The 17,140-nt window shown below is 41.0% G+C and overlaps 1 protein-coding gene across 4 annotated transcripts in view; it reads right to left on the reverse strand.

Annotated features, from left to right (window-relative positions):
• LOC107048283 (protein tramtrack, alpha isoform) overlaps window positions 1–16,750 on the reverse strand; it is a 33,428-nt gene extending 16,678 nt beyond the window's left edge. For 3 of the 4 annotated variants that reach the window (XM_015271385.1, XM_015271386.1, XM_015271389.1), the window contains exons 1-3: window positions 16,650–16,750; window positions 3,576–3,940; window positions 2,744–3,461 (exon numbers count right to left, since the gene is read on the reverse strand). In XM_015271385.1, the coding sequence (XP_015126871.1) occupies window positions 2,744–3,461; window positions 3,576–3,794 (937 nt within the window). In that variant the 5' untranslated portion in view covers window positions 3,795–3,940; window positions 16,650–16,750. Of the gene's footprint in view, window positions 1–2,743; window positions 3,462–3,575; window positions 3,941–13,993; window positions 14,133–16,649 lie in introns of those variants that run through there. The other variant, XM_029126780.1, reaches the window with a different exon arrangement.
• Window positions 16,751–17,140: the final 390 nt, after the last annotated feature.

Here is a 17,140-nt window from a genome sequence, read left to right on the forward strand (position 1 = left end):
TCACTTTTCAACGAAATTGACAATTCCATGTTGGCAATATTGTAACATGATAGTTACAGCAGCTCCACTGGAATTTCAAGCAATTTCATGGAATGAAATATTCTTGTGAAATAATGTGACTCATCATGAAATTTCATGAAATTTCAGCAAATAGTCAAGCCCATTTCACCCAACTGCCCCTGTACTTAATTAATTACTTCGTATATTGTGGGGGGAAGCAAGAGGAAGGGTAGAGCCAGCAAAATAACTAGTGACCGTTGGTAAAAAAAACTTCTCGACCGTTTTTATACATTTTTTTTTTCCAAGTCTTTGTGATTCGGGGTTTACACCCAGGCGTATGCGGTGTGTGTACACTTTTCATTCATGTGGAAGCGAATTTTAAACTGAAATTTCACACGAATCGACAATCACGCGCGAGCCCATTCTTCTCTCTCTCTCCCTTTTTTTTTTAATGATCAGGGTTTCTCTGAGTCGTATACACATACCTCATCCGCCTTTTGTCAAGATCTCGTCAATTCGGTTAACGGTTTTATCGGTTCCTCCTTCTCTCCGATTGTTCCTTTCTCATTTCTAATTGAGTTCTACGTTCTGACATTTTTTTCTTTTCAGTTGTAATTTTTTTTTTTGCAAACGGCTGGCCTTCCCTAATCCTTCGCTTCCCCGCGCAATTGTTTTTTTTTTAAATCGAACAAAGTTGATTATTCTCAACTCACCTGCGGCAAAGCACAAAAATAAACTCACGTTTTCTTTTTTTTTCACTACAACAACGAATTTTCATCATGTTTCTATCACTCATTGAATTTTTTTTCTGAATGAATTTTAATCAAGAACAGAGAGAAACAAATGTTTCATTGATTAATTTGAACTTTTTTCCCTTGGCCTCTCGCTCGTTATCTCTCTCTCGCATCTCCACGCTCGTCATTTCCATTTTTTTTTCAGTTTTATTTTTCAACTCATTTTATATCCCTGGGTCTAGTCACTCGATAATGCAAGAGAGAGAGAAGGCGGAAACGACGAAACGACTGAACACAAGAGGTAAAACGCCGTTCTTCGTTGCCTCCAGCGCCTTCAGCAAAATCAAATGAATTTTAAAACCTCTCTTTATTATTCTTCTTCAAATAATAGATGATAAAAATATGCAGTTAAATCCCGTTTGCAGTCAGCGAAGTTTTTTTTTTTTCATTCCTATTTCGCTATCACATTTTGACACTTGATTATTCAACATTTGTCTATTATTTTGTTTATCATTATATTATTATTATGAACGAACGGATAATTTAACCAGCGTTGAAAAAAAATATATAACAAATTTAAAAGCACCGCTAGCTGGCTCCACCCCCTCCTTTCACCAGTGGCCAATGGCAGCGAAGCGTTATGTTTGTGCAGGGAATGAATAAATAATGAAAAAAATACTAGATAAATTGTTGATTTGAAAAATTGATAAAGAGATACGAAAAGGATTGGATTTCTTGATTAATTAGGTTTGATTAATCCGGTGGACCCATTTTTTTTTTGATAATTTATTACTGTTTTTTTTTTAATACGCTGCGCATTGGCCGAGCTTTGACGTCACGTCGCACTGTTAAATATTTATTTGTTGTATGGGTGATTTGTATCAAGTTGAAAAATATTGGTACTGGGGTTATGAATTCTGGTTTTGGGTTAGATTTTTAACGGCTCTAAGGTAGGAGCTTTTCTCTATTTCCTTTCCTGAATGAAGCTGAGACTAGGGGAAGACTCATTATTCTTGGTCTAGGGAATCTAGGGGTGTCTCTAAATACGTTTCATTCATGTGCAAATTTGTTAGTTTGAAAAAAAAAAAAAACAATCGTTTGATCCTAACACCCCTGGAATCTCCTAAATTGAATTCTTCTCCTAGTTTCAGCTTCACTTTTGCTAACGTACACGCTATCCGACGAGACGACGCTGTTTCCATAAATTTTGACTTGACCTTAACTCTGGCGGTCATTAAAAAATGAAGCACACCTCGTTGTGAAAAATGTCAAATTTTCAAAGAAGCAATTTTGTTAAGAGCAAAATTTCAAATCTTCTCAATTGTTCTTTATCTCTCTCATTTAGAATAACTTCACCCTTCATGCAGGGGCTGGCTACGATTATTCCCGATCAGAATAATCAAAGAGTCCACTCAAATCTCCTGAGCAAATGTCGGCGAATTCGCTCCTCAATTATTATCACAATAATGTCAAAAAAATAGACTCATGCATCTCACAATGGCAATAAAATTACTCAGTGAATCTCAAAATCCTGAAATATAATGATTCATTTCAACTCGTGTCATGCATAATTGCCGTGAATGACGAGTGATGAGTAAAATAAATAAATGAGAAGAATTAGAGTCAAATGTAAGACACCCTTCTTGAGCTAGCCTTGTTAAGGAGAAACAATGTTAATAACTACATCTCGTGAGTGATTAGAGATTAAACCAGAGGATAGAAATCAAGCACAGCCCTAGATTATCGCGTACGTCTCGTCAGATTGAAGACCTAGAAGTCATCTAGCCCTTGAATAGTCCAACAATGAGTAGTGAGCCCCGAGAGAGCAGAAAAGAAAGAGAGAAAAGTGTGAATGGGAGAATGAAGAAATTATAATAATGGCGTCACTGATAATTGGCCAAAAATGTATTTCCATTGATTGTGGTTGTGTTATGTATAGGGATTCGCACCAATCGAATGTCTAGAGGTACCAGAAGAGATGATGATAATGATAAATAATGATGACTTACCCTGCGCTGAGGTACTTGGCGTTGGCTCTGGCTCTCTCTTGATTCTTGGTGTTAGAGGGGGCTCGGGTGTATCACGCTCACCATTCTCCATAGGCTGCTGTTCACTCTCCTTACTCCTCATTGGTCCTGGTGTTGAATTAGCCGAATGACTACCACTGTTATTGGCATTACCATTGCCACTTGTATTAGCACCGGTGCTTGTTTCACTTTGAAAATCAATGCCCATTTTCATTTCCATCATTTCCGGTGAGCCTTGCACAAGATCAGATGAGCATGTCTGCAAATCCTCACGTGAGCCCTCACCAATTGGTGTATCTGATGAGCCACTCAATTTTCTTGGCCTACCACGTTTTCTCTTTGGAGCTGTCAATGCCGAGCCCAATAATGGATGACTCGACATGTGATGGAACCTCTTGTGGGATACATTGTGAGGCCCAATTTGGTTTATTCTATGTAAGTTTGGTGGCGGTGGAGGTACTGTGTTCTGATTGCCAAGCAGTGAGGATGTTATACTTGGTAAATCACATTTGTCCTCGTTAACTTCGGTCAGGCCTTTTATCCTGAGGGACTCGGCAACCCTCAGAAACGCTGTTAGACGCTCTTGGTCGACTGACACTTCGCCACGGTACATGAAGTCAAGGAGGCTGCGCATGTCGACGTAGGGCACGTCCTTTAGGATTACTATTGGATGTTTGTCTGGATGACCAACAAATAGGGCCTGTAGAATAGTCATAGTCAAGCATTAGTTGGCATTAGTTGGCATTAGACAAACCTTAGTCTGCACCTTACCTAATTCATTACTAATAATTATAATCAATCTCCTCTTTATTACCTGAAAGTATGGACTGCACGCTGATAGCACCATCTTGTGTGCTTTAAGTAACTGTCCCTCGACAGCAAGTGTCACATCAACGAAGGCCTCGTCATGGAGCAGCTGATCGAATACAGAGAGTAAATTGCTCTGATGGTTGTTCCAACGCAGACAAAACCTCTGCGACGCCATCGCTTCGCTTCTCAGATCCGCCAGGTTACCGTTAATGTCCGCTAACATGAGACCTCCAATCTTTTGCGCAATTGCCGTTGCTTACGCCCTCCTGTACACTATTTATCCTAATGTTTCTACTGATGCTGCGAAAGACTCTCCTCACTTGTAGTATCTTCATCGGCCAGGGCTATCACGTTATTCTACCGAGTGACCTGTCAACAGCGGGCAACAACAATGTCATCGTTAGTTATACCTCATGGCAAAGACAAATGATCCTTTGCAGAGACGCCACCAAAGGAAAATGCATAAATTCTTCATGACTTTTATTTTTTTCCATTTTTTAATAAATTCGCTCGGTTATGCTCTTCGGGTAGATAAAAAATAACCGCCTCAGTTACCGGGAGGAAAAAAATAATGAATATATGGTGGAAAATACGTGTGGGTGTACGACCCTGATACCAAGGTGTAGGCTGAATAGAAGGCGATTCTTTCCTTTTACGCTACCTCGCCCTCTCGTTTCACTGGGATCTGCCATCATAATGGCTCCTACGTGCGTACCAAGTCGCGACTATCGAACGCCTCTGACTACAGATGAGATACCCACCCGACAGCCGACACTATCGATCAGAATATTTTTCACATTTCAGCTTGAAAATAAATATAGTAGAGGAAAATTCCTGAATTAAACATGGGCAATTGATGAAATCCATCTGTGTGGTCAATTTTTCACGAGTTATTGCAAATATTCTTCCATTTTTATGAGTGAAATGACTGACTGAAATGGTGCTTCAAAGTTGATTAATTTTTTGTAGGCAAATTGATCAATTGTAAATTAGAGAAAATTAGAAAAATCACCGGATTTCACTCGGTAGTTATTGTTTATCCTCTCGGCGTGTTTACATTATCCTGTGCCACTGGTGAATAGTTGGATTCACAATATATCTCCCTCCCCCCACCCCCTTGAGTATTTTGTATCGGCGAGATGAATCTCACTGGTGGTATCCATACATATATGTATGGCATGGACTCTCGAGGTGCGCCGAGCCTCGACCTTGAACGACCTCGTTAACCCACGGGAGGAAGCACGATCAGTTTCACGGTTAGCAAGGCCTCAACACCACCGGGTTTTGCTTCTCCGTCTTGCTCGGTCTAACTGGATATCAATAATAAGTTATATCCTTCCTATATGTATTTCTCTCGCTCCTCTTTTTCATTTCAATCGGTTTCTTTCATTATCATTACGCAATGAGCTATTTCACAGTCAATGTCGAATTTCAATGGTCATATCAGGGAGGGGTTTTAGGATTTTATGGACTCTCACTCTCTCTCAAATGAAAATGATTAGTTTCGACAGTTGATGGAAAATTTAATTTTTTTTCTTGTAATTTTTCTCTTATGAGTAATAAAGGTATCAAGTATTATTTATGAATTGTTGAATGACGTTTTGCCATGTTTCATTGATGGGAAAATTTATGGTGGGAATGATTGGAAACAAATGCGCACAATTTTTTATTCAATAAATTGTCGAATGCAGTTTTATCTGCGAGGGGGTTTTAAACATTTTATGGACTCTGACTCTCAAATGAAATTCATTACTTTCATCATCAGTCAGTCGAAAATAAAAATAGTCAATAGATGAATCCACAAAACTAGTTTTTATTTTCTTGTGATTTTTCTCTTGCGAGTAATAAAAGTATCAATTATTATTTATGAATTTATGAATAACGTTGTGCCACGTTTTATTGATGCGAAAATTTATGTTGTAGTTTTGTAGCTACAGTGTAAACACTAATAAACTCTTAATGGAAATAAAAAATGGTTTAGAAAATGCGCAGTGTATTTTGTCGCCTTCTGCCACGAAATTGCGCACAATTTTTTTTCCGGAGAACCCTTGCTTGTTGTTCTCGTACTTCCCCACCAACGTCACCACAACGCCCCGGAGTGAGACAGACTAGCGAGATAAAAAGCCAGCATTCGTGTTTGTCGACGTCGAGCGAGGTGAGAAAAGAGAATTAAAACTCATTTCATCATGTTGAGGTTTCGTTATGTTCAAGTGAAAACGGTACTTCTCATTCCCTGAAGAATCGATACGTTTTTGATACACCGAGGGGGTATTAATTTAACCGGGACGCCGCCGGTTTTTCGACAAGATTACCAACACTTGTTCTGGAGTATTCCCCTGGTGGTAAAAGGTAAAACGGTATTATGGGAGTCTCTGTAACGGTATATAAACCAAAACTCAACAGGTGCCCCCAAAATACAGTTCATAATGTTGAATGAATTTCTTTCCCCCATTTTGTCAAATCGGGATAACTCTGTGTTTTCCCGTTGTCATTTAGACGCTAGGGAAATTTTTGTCATGACCTTTTTGCAGCTCTCATTTCGCTCCACAAGAAAAGTCCTCACAAAAATCCCACCATCTCCCCTAGATTCGGAGATGTATTTCACAAAAACTCAGCCAAGATCCAAGTCGACTTGAATTCTTTCACCGCTTCACTGAGTTGATAAATCCCTTCCCACATTTCATAAAATCTCTATAAACTTCCAACTTCCCTGTTCCCCACCGAATTACCTCCCCGGCCCCTCTGAGAAACCTCGCCCGATATGAAAGCCCACTTTAAAGGAATATTGTTATCCAATCCAATGGTTTTTCCATCGGTACGTGTCATTGAGCGTTGACTCCCTCAACAAAACAAGTCCCTCACCCACACCCTCGCGTGGGCAGAGCCCCCAGCCACATACACACAAATTCCCTCTGCATGTTAACTCGGCGTGAGTTATGCGAGAGGTGAAGAAGACAAACACATATTGGAACGGGGCATACTGAGTGACTTAACATCCATAAAGAGTCAGCGAGAGAGAGAGAGAGAAGTGTAGAAAACCAGTGGATTGAAGTAACAGAGTGGCACGAGGAGCCTCTCTCACGGCCACGCATTGCGTAATCGTTATTGCCCACTAGGTTTGTGAGACAGAGATAGTTCACGAATCGCGGGGTGGGGGGGAGGGGGATACCAACAGTGGGACAAAGTGCGAGATAATGTACCGGTGCGTTTTCAAAGTGAGAAACAACGCATACCCCTTCTCATTATTTTTTTTTCAACTCCATTGGTGGCTTCACCTTCGACTCCCGCTTCCGCACCACCGCCCCGAGTGAATGCCTAGACATCGCCTGAGGATATTTCTTACTGTCATCCACGCATCTCCATGAAGAAAAATAAAAGAAAAAAAAAAAGATTGAATTCATGGCATTCATGGCGTCACGTACACTTGTGCGTGCACGATGATACACCCGGTTACGGAACAGGGCAAATAAATAAACATTGTGCAAGAGGCTGTTGGTTTTTTTTTTTTCATCAATTGTGAAACGAGGGAAAAAGGAGTTTTTGGAGTGGCAATGGTCATCTGGGGCAACGTGTTTTGGAATTGTGAGTGATTTGATGCCGCGACGTGAAGCTCAGAGGGAGCGATAAAAGTAACGAGGGAGTTGCGCATGCGCCTGGGTGTGGAGGCTAGAGAGTTGGGTGATGCCCGCCATGTTGAGAGTAGTTTTGTCGCTGGGTATTGTAACCGGCGAGACTTATTCAGGGATATATTTTTTTTCTCATTTTATTTGGGTTGAGGGGTGATGATTCATCCGACTGGTTGGGGATTGAGAGGCAGGAGGCGAGTCTCAACGCTCTGCGTGAGGGTAGAGCGGTCTGAGGAGATGGGGTTTTTTTTTTGTTCACACCCTTGGAATGCGACTCTTGCGTTAGTGCCTTGGAAATTGGGAATTTCAGTGGAGGACGTGGGTAAACAGGGGTTGCTTCATCCGGCGACCGAATTTCTGAGTATCGAGGTCGGAGCTCATGGAAGCCAAGTCGATTGCCTCGCGATAGGGAGTGTAGAATACTTGACTAATCCCTTCTAAAATAATTCTCAACGGTTGCTGGATGGTTTTTTTTCCATGGTCTTTAATTCAGCAGTGAAGCGATAAAATGACTCGATATTCGCTGAATTTTCGAGAAATATCGCCGAATCTAAGAGAGATGGCAAAATTTTTGTCAAGACCTTTTTTGTAGATCTTAATTCGCTGTACAAAAAATGTTATAAAAATATTCCACTGTCTGCCTTAGATTTCAAGATGTTCATTGAAAACTGTTCACTTTTCGAAATTGACTTGAACCGTTTTATCATTTGGCTACTGAATTGTCTGTATCTCGAGACCAAATGATGCGATTTGCATGGGCTGAGTCTCATTTCAAAGTTTAAAAAAATATCTCCAAAATGAGAAATTTCAACAAATCGACTCTGCCGTTCTCGAATTACAGACAACCAAAGAAGGATCATTGTACTCCATTCTCCCTTATCAACATTATTCATCGGTAGTTAAATGGTAGAATGCTCCAGTAAACACTTATCATCACCAATGCAATGCCAAAATTCTGACCTCCCCCTTAATTTCCATAAATTTCCTCTAAACACCAAGAAAAAACTGCAAAAGAAAGTCGACGAGAAAAAAAAAAATTGAGAATCCCAGTGATATAAGCACCATCTCGACTCCTCGACACGTTGAAACGGCCTCTCGGATATCTCTCCCTCTTGTCACCCCACCCCTCAACACGAAAAACTGGGGGGAGTGCCAGGATGTGCTTGGAACGATCAACGCGTCGCGTCGTGTCGCCCAGCCTCGCCTCCCTCTCCCTCTTCTACCCCCTCGCCCATCCCTCCCAGCCGCCCTGTTCGTTCTTCCTCGAACCCCGACAGTGTACACGTTCCTCGTACGTGTTTATACCTCTCTATCTCTCCACACAGCTCTAAAACGTATGCAACTCCCTCGCCGAGTGTTTTTTTATATTATTTATCCCCCCCCCCTCTCGCTCTCTTGCACTCACTCAACAGTTTTCCATTTTATTTGTCCCTCGGGGATGTACATCCTCATGAATATTCACGCACAGATGATTTTTTATTCCGTTAGACTGAGGGCCTATCCGATGCTCTTGTGTGAGAAGGTGAGTGGTAAAGAGTAAAGAGTGAGTATAATACACAAACCAGGTAGTGGAGTTAACGGAGAATTGCCGGCACTGACTTGTGGCACATATCGGTGGTGGGAGGTGTGGGGGGAGAAAAAAAAAGGGGAGAGGGAGGGCATAGCTGCTCCGATGCCGGAGGCGCACAACACACTGCGTGATGTGTCCTACATTTAGCGAGACTTGGTGTTTTAGAAGTCCGTGCAGCATTTCTGTCGGTATAACCCCGTGAAAATTCCGAGGGGGGAAAAAAATGAAAATTCAGTCGGTCATTGATGAATGAAAATGTCGGATCATTTAGCGTCAATTAATGATGCAGCTGAAGTTGAGCGATAATTTCTTGAATAATTTTTTTTTTCAACTGAGTTTATGATACTTTGCGACCCCTCCTGACCCCTCGTGCTAACACGTCTCGTCTGTGAGGCTTGCGCGCCTTCTTCCTCGTTTGCCGAGAGGGATTTTGCTGTTTTAACACTGGATGCTAAACTAGGGAGCGAGTGAGAGAGAGAGAGAGAGAGAGAGAGAGTTGGTCAGGGAGGAGAGTTAATGCACGAGACGAAGTGAAGGAAACCTCACGCACAACGCGGCCCAGTCGCTCGCCCATTGGCCGCTCAACCCTCGCTCGACCCTCTTTTCCCTCCACGAGACCCCCTTTAGACTTACGGGCTTGTATTTATTTGCCGTCTCGGTTTTATCTGTTCTCTTTTTCACTCTTTCGTTGGCTCTCACCGGCTTTACACCATTCCAGTCGACTCAGCCAGACTATACCTACTACCCTTCTTGCCTCCGTGCGCCATTTTTACCTCCCCAGGGCTCTCTAGAAGATACCAAGACAACGTTGCCGTTGTCGTTTGCTTGAAAAACCTTACGGCCAGTGGCGTCGGGGAGGGGATTTTTTTCTTCACCGAGGAATTCTGGTTTAACTTGTTTTTTTTTTCTAAACTTCCCCTTGGCGGGGTTTTGAGGCGTTTCAGATGGGGGAGGGGAATAGGCGCTAGTGGGAAAAGGATTTAGGGGTGTTTGGGCTGAATTATTAGGGAATATTTCTCACTGCAGATGCAACAATTTTCAGTCATCAAATTTGTCAATTAAATTGAATGAGAAAAATTTGAAAAAAATCATGAATATTCAGCGTCATTAAAATTTCATTTTGCGCAGAATTATTGTTTTTCAACCTTCGCTGTTTATAAATAAATAGAAAAGTAAAGTTTTTTTAAATGAAAAATAAAAAAAATCACTATTGTTTTCCCTAATATAAATCCCATTTTCCCTACTATCCAATCACGTCAATGAGGTCCGAATAATCGAATTCCAAAAAAAAAAAAAAAAATCGCCGTTAAATGCCACTATAACAAATAAAATACCTCAATAGCCCGCCCATGGATGAAACAATGATGGCATGCATCGCGCCCCAGTTACACCTGGAATTCCACAGTAATGGGCGTTATCAGCGAAACTCCCTGAAGCCCCTAAAAATGCCCAACGACTCCATTACCGCTGGTTAATGCTGTCCAATCACTTCCGAAAAAAGCCAAACGACAGTTTAATTGCCACCATTGAAAATCCATTGGACGGCTAAATGACGATTCCGTCATTAGAAAGGGGGAGAACGTCGCATTTTTTCTTCAACTCCTCAAATCCTACGCCATTGGTGGGGTCGAGGTCGAGGGCAATAATCGTTGTGAAAGAGTGTGCGCGGAGGAAGACGGAGGGTGAGGTTGAATTTTGCATGAGCTCCGGCAACAAATGTATGCCTCAAGAGGAAAAATAAAACATCCGCGGAACTTCAATAAAACATAACCCCGTGTCATCGTGAAATTCGGAGGTTACGCCAATGGGAATCTAAAAGGTCGTCAACAATCCGCTCTGTTCGAGGGGGCGGCGATACGGCTAAGGTCACCGAAATATTTTCCCCCTCATCCTCTCAATAAATTCCGGAATAACCGCCGTCGGAATATTCACGTCGCGTCCCCTATGGCCACGCACAGAATATCAAGTTATAAAAATTGAGCGGAAACTAGGGAATTTTTGAGGTTAGGGGAATCTAGGGGTGCAGCACTAATCATGAGCAAAAATTGTGTTTTAACGTTAGATTTCGAGAATTTTGTCGGCGAAACTGAAGTAAAATTCCATATTTTATGGAATAAATCTAGGGAGAATTTTGTTGTTTTTTCGACGTAAAATTATTTATTTCTCTTGAAAAATTCAGAACAAGAATTTTATTTTTATCCTTTCCTCCTGGATTTCCTCGATTCAACATTAGTTTGTAATACCCAGTGAATCATAACGATGAAGATATGGGGGTTACGATAGTCATGCCCATTGTGAAAGACAAATTTCTCCCCACGAGATAATTATGCGCCAAGTCTGAGTCATCCACTCAATCACAATTTCGCCGAATCCCCCCAGTGCCACATCCCAACCACCTAGTATAGTCCCAACAATGCAGGAGGCTAAATAAGTTGTAGAGTAGAGGAAAAACATGGCATTTTATTTGCCCAGATCCCGATGAATCACAAACAGGACACGATATCGTTTTTATTATTTCTGCGTTGTTGAAATTACGCTCTCACGTGGTGATAAAAATTCGAGTGGAAAAAATAATTTCCAACCATTTTCCTACTGCTGTTTATTTCCCTGTGGTCATTATGACGACATACGGCCGCTCCGAGTGAACGTGGGTGTCACTCAACTATTTATCGAAAAGTGAAAAGTGAGATGAGAATTGAAATCAATTTTTTTTAAAACGACAAAAAATGATAAAATTTTTAGGAAAAAACAGGGCCTTTTTAGCTGATAATAACTCGGGATCGATATGGTTAAAATTGACCATTTTTTTCAGACTTAAAAACAAGCTGAAATCATATCATCCAATCAATAAACATAATTAATTAATCTTCCATTTCCAATCAAAATCATCAACCCCAAAAAAAAAGATTTAGATCTCTCCAAAAATCTCACAATGCCCAACGAACAGTAATAACAAAAACTCACGGGGGATGAGCACCACTAGAATACCCAAGAGAAATAGACTGAAGCAGACAGGTGTATTCCCGGAAATGCTTCGAGTCAGCCAACCCTGGGAGCAAAACGACTTCGGGGGTATAAGAAGGGTCGCATTCATCAACCCAGGGGTAGAGCCTTAGACAGCCCATCAAATTGTCTGATGGGAATAAACATTCATCTAGAGGTCTATCTTCACTTGCAGGTGCATTCACGGAAACTCGAGACTACTTTTCGCTTCGTAGGACACCCCCTTTTCAACTTTTCTTTCTCGCTCTGTTGCACGATAATTATTCCTCCCAAATGATGATAACAATAATAATAATAATAATAATGATAATATTTACCCAAAAATGTGGCTAATCTTGTTTTATTGTAGATGTTTTACTTGATGAGTTGATTTTTTGCTGATTAAATTGAAAATTAATAATTTTAGCTTGTTGAAATGTTAGTAATTTTGATGAAAAGGTATATGTAAATTATTCATGATGTTCAAAAACTGTTGATTGATTAGAATTGATGTTGTGTTCGAATGTGTGGCTGATTTCATATTTTCCGGGGCATTTTTCACAAAAATTCGGGAACATATAGATATTTGTTCTTCTAATTTTTGATTCTCGATCATTTTGATTTTTTTTGTTTCTAAATTTTGTTTTTAAATATTATAGCGGTAAATGATTTTAGCAGTTGATTATTGAATGAATTTATTTAGCCCCAGAACAGGAGAGTCAGACGTCTCTCGCGCACGGATGTATTTTCGTCCCGAAGCCTTCCTTCACCCGGGCCATCCCCTCATTTATTTCTGTTATTACCTCGCCCCCGTGCAAGTTCCCAAGAGTTCATGGTATGTGAATGCTGATGTTTCTAATAGTGGGTGCTGGTAATCAACCCCTCGGCGATAAAATCGTCACGCTATTTTAAATCTTAACCCGCAGGAAATGCATGGTAATTGAATTGAGGGTAAAAGGGGAGCAGAGATAGTCATAATCATAAGATAAAATTATACACATTTTTAATTTCGATGATTATATGGAAACCTTAATCAATGTAAGCTGTAAATTCTCTTAATATTGGAGAATCTAGTGATTGATGGTTATCTCTGAGGGATCCATGACGATTTTCAATGGTTTTGGCAGGAAATGACCGGTTTGTTGTGAAATATTCTGGAATTCCGAGGTTTATATTCAAGCAATTTTGATGTTTTTTCGGGAAATTCATGTTTTAATCCTCAATATCTCCCAATCAATGGTCCGATTTCAACGAGTTAAGTCTCATTTTAAATTCCAAAAAAAAATCCTCAAAATGAAAAAAAATGGGAAATTTCACACTCCGCCAATCTCAAGTTATTCAAAATTCAAAAAACAGTCTACTTTGCGTCCCGAACGAAATCCACCACAACTGCATATTTTTTTAATGAAAAAAAAAAAAAAAACTGACGAAATTCGTGTGATAACTATCCAATGATGACCAGAATCTTTCAATAATTTTTTCAATTAAATTGAAGTTGAACTGAAAATCCCCTTTATTAATTCTCAATATCTCCCGATCCAATGATCCAATTTCAACGACTCACCTCTCCTTTCAAACTCCAAAAAAAAAATCTTTAAAATGAAATAAATTGCCGAAATCCCCTCAGCCGATCCTGACTTATGATCCATCGAAACCACTCTATTTCCCCATTACTAAGACTCATTATCTCCAAAAAATGCCTGGACATTTCACTTGAAATTTCCCCACCCCCCTCCCCGGGGAGAGCGTTTCACTCCATCCACAAATTTCGTAATTTCATTCCTGTGATATGAGCGTGGATACAAAACAGTTGAGGTTAGGACTGCAATTCGCCTCACGTCTGATGGTCTCTCCCAAGCGTGTGACACCACGTGGCACGTCGTATCCCCCACCCCCCCTGCTGACGGGGCCGCGAAAAACCCCCCCTAATTTCCCCTGAATCAGAATCCTCGGAAATCGCGTCGCGAGGCGACCGCAGGGGGAGTGAAAAATAACCGTTAGAATTCCCGTACGAAAGTAGGTCTTCACCATGAGTACCACCGAAGCATAAAAAAACAGTCTCGCCTTTTCCGCGAGGTTTTCCCTGAAACTAAAACCCTCTGAAGCCGGAAAAAAAAACCCCATAAAAATGGCCAACGCCAGTGGAAAATCACTCGTCAGCACGTGTCGCCGCGACAAAAACCAAAACAACCGTAAAAAAAAAATTAATTGAGTGATAAAAATTCGCTGATAGGGCACGCTCACCTGATTTCCTCGAAATAAGCCACGAAAACAGACAGGATTTCACAAATAAAAATTAAAATCACTCCGTCACTTCACTTGAACAGAAATTAAAAAAAAAAAAAAGGTACGCCTTCGTTTCCTTGAAGTTGTTGCACGCAACCCGCGCGCTACGGGGGAAAGAAACGTACTGAAGGGGAAGCAAGGAGCCTCGGTGAATGGACAAACGGGGGAGTCGAGGAGGTGAGTGGGGGTGAGTGCGCGCGCGCGTGTGTTACCAACCAACACAAATTTATAAGTGATACGAGAGGGGCGGGTGGGGCGAGAAAATACTGTAATGGGATGAGGGGTGAGGGGGTGGGAGGGAGAGGGTTTTAGGCTGGAGGGAGGATGGACGCCGATCGTACTGAGCCACGGGATTTTATGGAATAGAGAAGTCGGGGAGGGAACGAGTCAGCCCGAGTGAGAACGAACACACACCCAAGTGGCCAACAGCAACCCCGGGTATTATATTCCACACGGGGCGTTGGTTGGTGGCGCCTATGGGCTGTGTACGTGCGGAAAAATATCATTTTTCACGTCTTTTTTCTGTCAAGGGGTTTGCCAATTGTCCAGGATTTTCAAGGGTTCTTGGATCTATGGTTCAATTTTTTTTATCATTTTGGTTTGATTTCTGTTTTTTTTGTGTAGGATTATTTTATCCTTTTTTTATGATTAATGGTTGAGTGGATCTAATTATTTAAAATCCTTGGAATGTCAGTTCCCTGAATTATTTAGTAAACAGATCAACTTTTCGTTTTTGTTTATGTGTTTGTTTCAATTCTCGGGATTTTTTTATTGAAAAAAATATTTACTCAAACTTCGACAATGTTTAATTGCTCAAGTGGAAATAATTATTTTGGTTCGATTTGTGATGAAATCCATTTCATTGAATTTGTTATGGGAAGAAGTATTTAGGCATCCCTACAGAATTATTTTTACTATTAATTTTCAGCAGTAATTCGTCAATTTGTGGTAAAATTTCAAAATTATTTAATCAACAGATCAATTTAAACTGTTCTTGATGAAATTTTTTTTTAATCCTCAGCATCTTTAACTCAAAAAAACGTTCACGCAACCCTCGCCAACTTATTCATGTTCAATTTTGAACAGTAACTCATCCATTAGCGCTAAAACCACCGGCCTATTTAATTCACAAATCACCTATTCCATTTCATCCATGAAAATTGTCTGACCACCCCTCTAAAGTCCGTAACCCCAGACATATCCGCACAGGGCGTTGGCCCCTATGTCTACCCGAATACTAATTAAAATAACTTTAAAATCCATTAAACCCCCCAAGACCCCAAACCCAAAATTTCTTCGAACTCCTCTCAATCACATCCCCCACACTTCAAATTCAATTTTAATCAATGGCGATCGATAGGGCTCAACAATACAGTTGAAAAAAAAAACGATTCATTCATTAGCGAAAAATTGAGCAAAAACCTTTGTTTGAGGTCTAAATTTTCCATTGTCGTACTAACACAAAAAATCGAAAACTTGAACTTGGACGATTATAAAGTTTTCAGTCGGAAGCAAAATAACAGCAACAACAACATAAGCTATGTAAGTTATATAAATAGGATATTTAGTCGTATTCAAGTAATACTTTCCGCCATGAGAGTTCCGTTGAATTTTATGTATCAATATTTTCATTTATCAACTTTATGTGCGTTTTCATTTGATGGTGTAATTGGCCTTGTGCTGTTGGGTCTTTATGAAATAAAAATGAAAATGAAATGCTTTTCTCTCTCCCTTCCCCCAAAAATCCCCTAAATCCTGTCGAAAGCCCTTTCCAATCCTCCAAATAAACAATTGTTCATGCCCATGCAGATTGTTTTGATTTCGACTCACGTGCGCGTTGAAAAACCGCGCAAAATTGTCTGCGCCAGCGCTTTCTGTAACTACTCGAGACGTTCCAAAAATCCCCCGCATCGTCAAACTCAAAAACAATCCCCCTCCCTCTAGCCACAAAATCCCCTCACAACTAACGTTAACATTCCTCCAGCCTTTTACGCTCTCATTCGCCCTTCTCGTTTCCCCCCCTCTCTCACGAAAAAAAAAAAAAAAAAAATTCTCTCTCCACTCTCTCCTCCGATATCGATTCCGTCGTAATGCCGGGGTAGCACCGCCCGATGGCAACGACCCTGCACGGCCCCCAGAGCGCCCGCACCCGTGACATCGATGTACATTTTATTTCGATCGTTTGAAAAAAAAAATTATCCACCCGCTTTGATAACGATAACGACTTCACTGAAAACATTATCGTCTTAATGTATTCGTCATTAAATCTCAATCACTCGCAAAACACTGAGTCACAAATTGAAAAAAAAATCTCCAATTGATCGATTCCCACCTGAAATTAAATTCAATTTTCATTATTTCACACACACACACAGACACACACTCATACACACGCATCGAAAAACCACACGACACCACCTCCCACCCCTCTCAACGCCCCTCCTCGCCCCGTCGGTGGGTGACGTACCTCTCACTGCTCCACCCCACATCCTTCTCACCCGATAATTTTCAAATAAAATTCCACTCCTTGCCACAAAATCCCGCTTCATTTCACGTGAAAAATACACTAAAAAGTCCGGAAAAGCCGACAAAAGCACAAGAAAAAAAAACTTACCTTGGCATCCTAAATTCCAGGATGCGTAATTGATTAAAAAAAAAAACCCACCGAGTGGGGTTGTCAGAACAGTTACGCTCTCAGGGGGAGACGGTGCGCGACTTGTGTTGCCAGTGCGCCTAGGACGCCATGTCAGCAAGTTAACCGAGGCATTCGGCAACCCTCGGCATTTCGGATTTACCAACTTCGGTCAACATCGGCGGCATCGGGGTTTAACGAGTATATATATATATACCCGGTGGTCATGGAGTTGGTGCGCCACCACACGGTTAACACGAAACCTTCTCTCGCCTACGCCCTGTTTACCACTGGGTACAGCAGAATACTCCGTTCAATGTGGCAATCACCAGTTCTTGGATTATACGACAACCCGTATGCTGTGCGCCCTCGTTCCATGGGCTATAGCAGCTAAATGCTTGGTTGTACATTGAAAATATACCGCGGGTTTACTGTTGTTGGTAGCGGGTTGGGCGAGGCTATTGCCGGAGGGG

The sequence above is a fragment of the Diachasma alloeum genome, unplaced genomic scaffold, assembly GCF_001412515.2.
Source record: "Diachasma alloeum isolate Michigan unplaced genomic scaffold, Dall2.0 Dall_scaffold_00186, whole genome shotgun sequence".
NCBI classification, from domain to species: Eukaryota; Metazoa; Arthropoda; class Insecta; order Hymenoptera; family Braconidae; genus Diachasma; species Diachasma alloeum.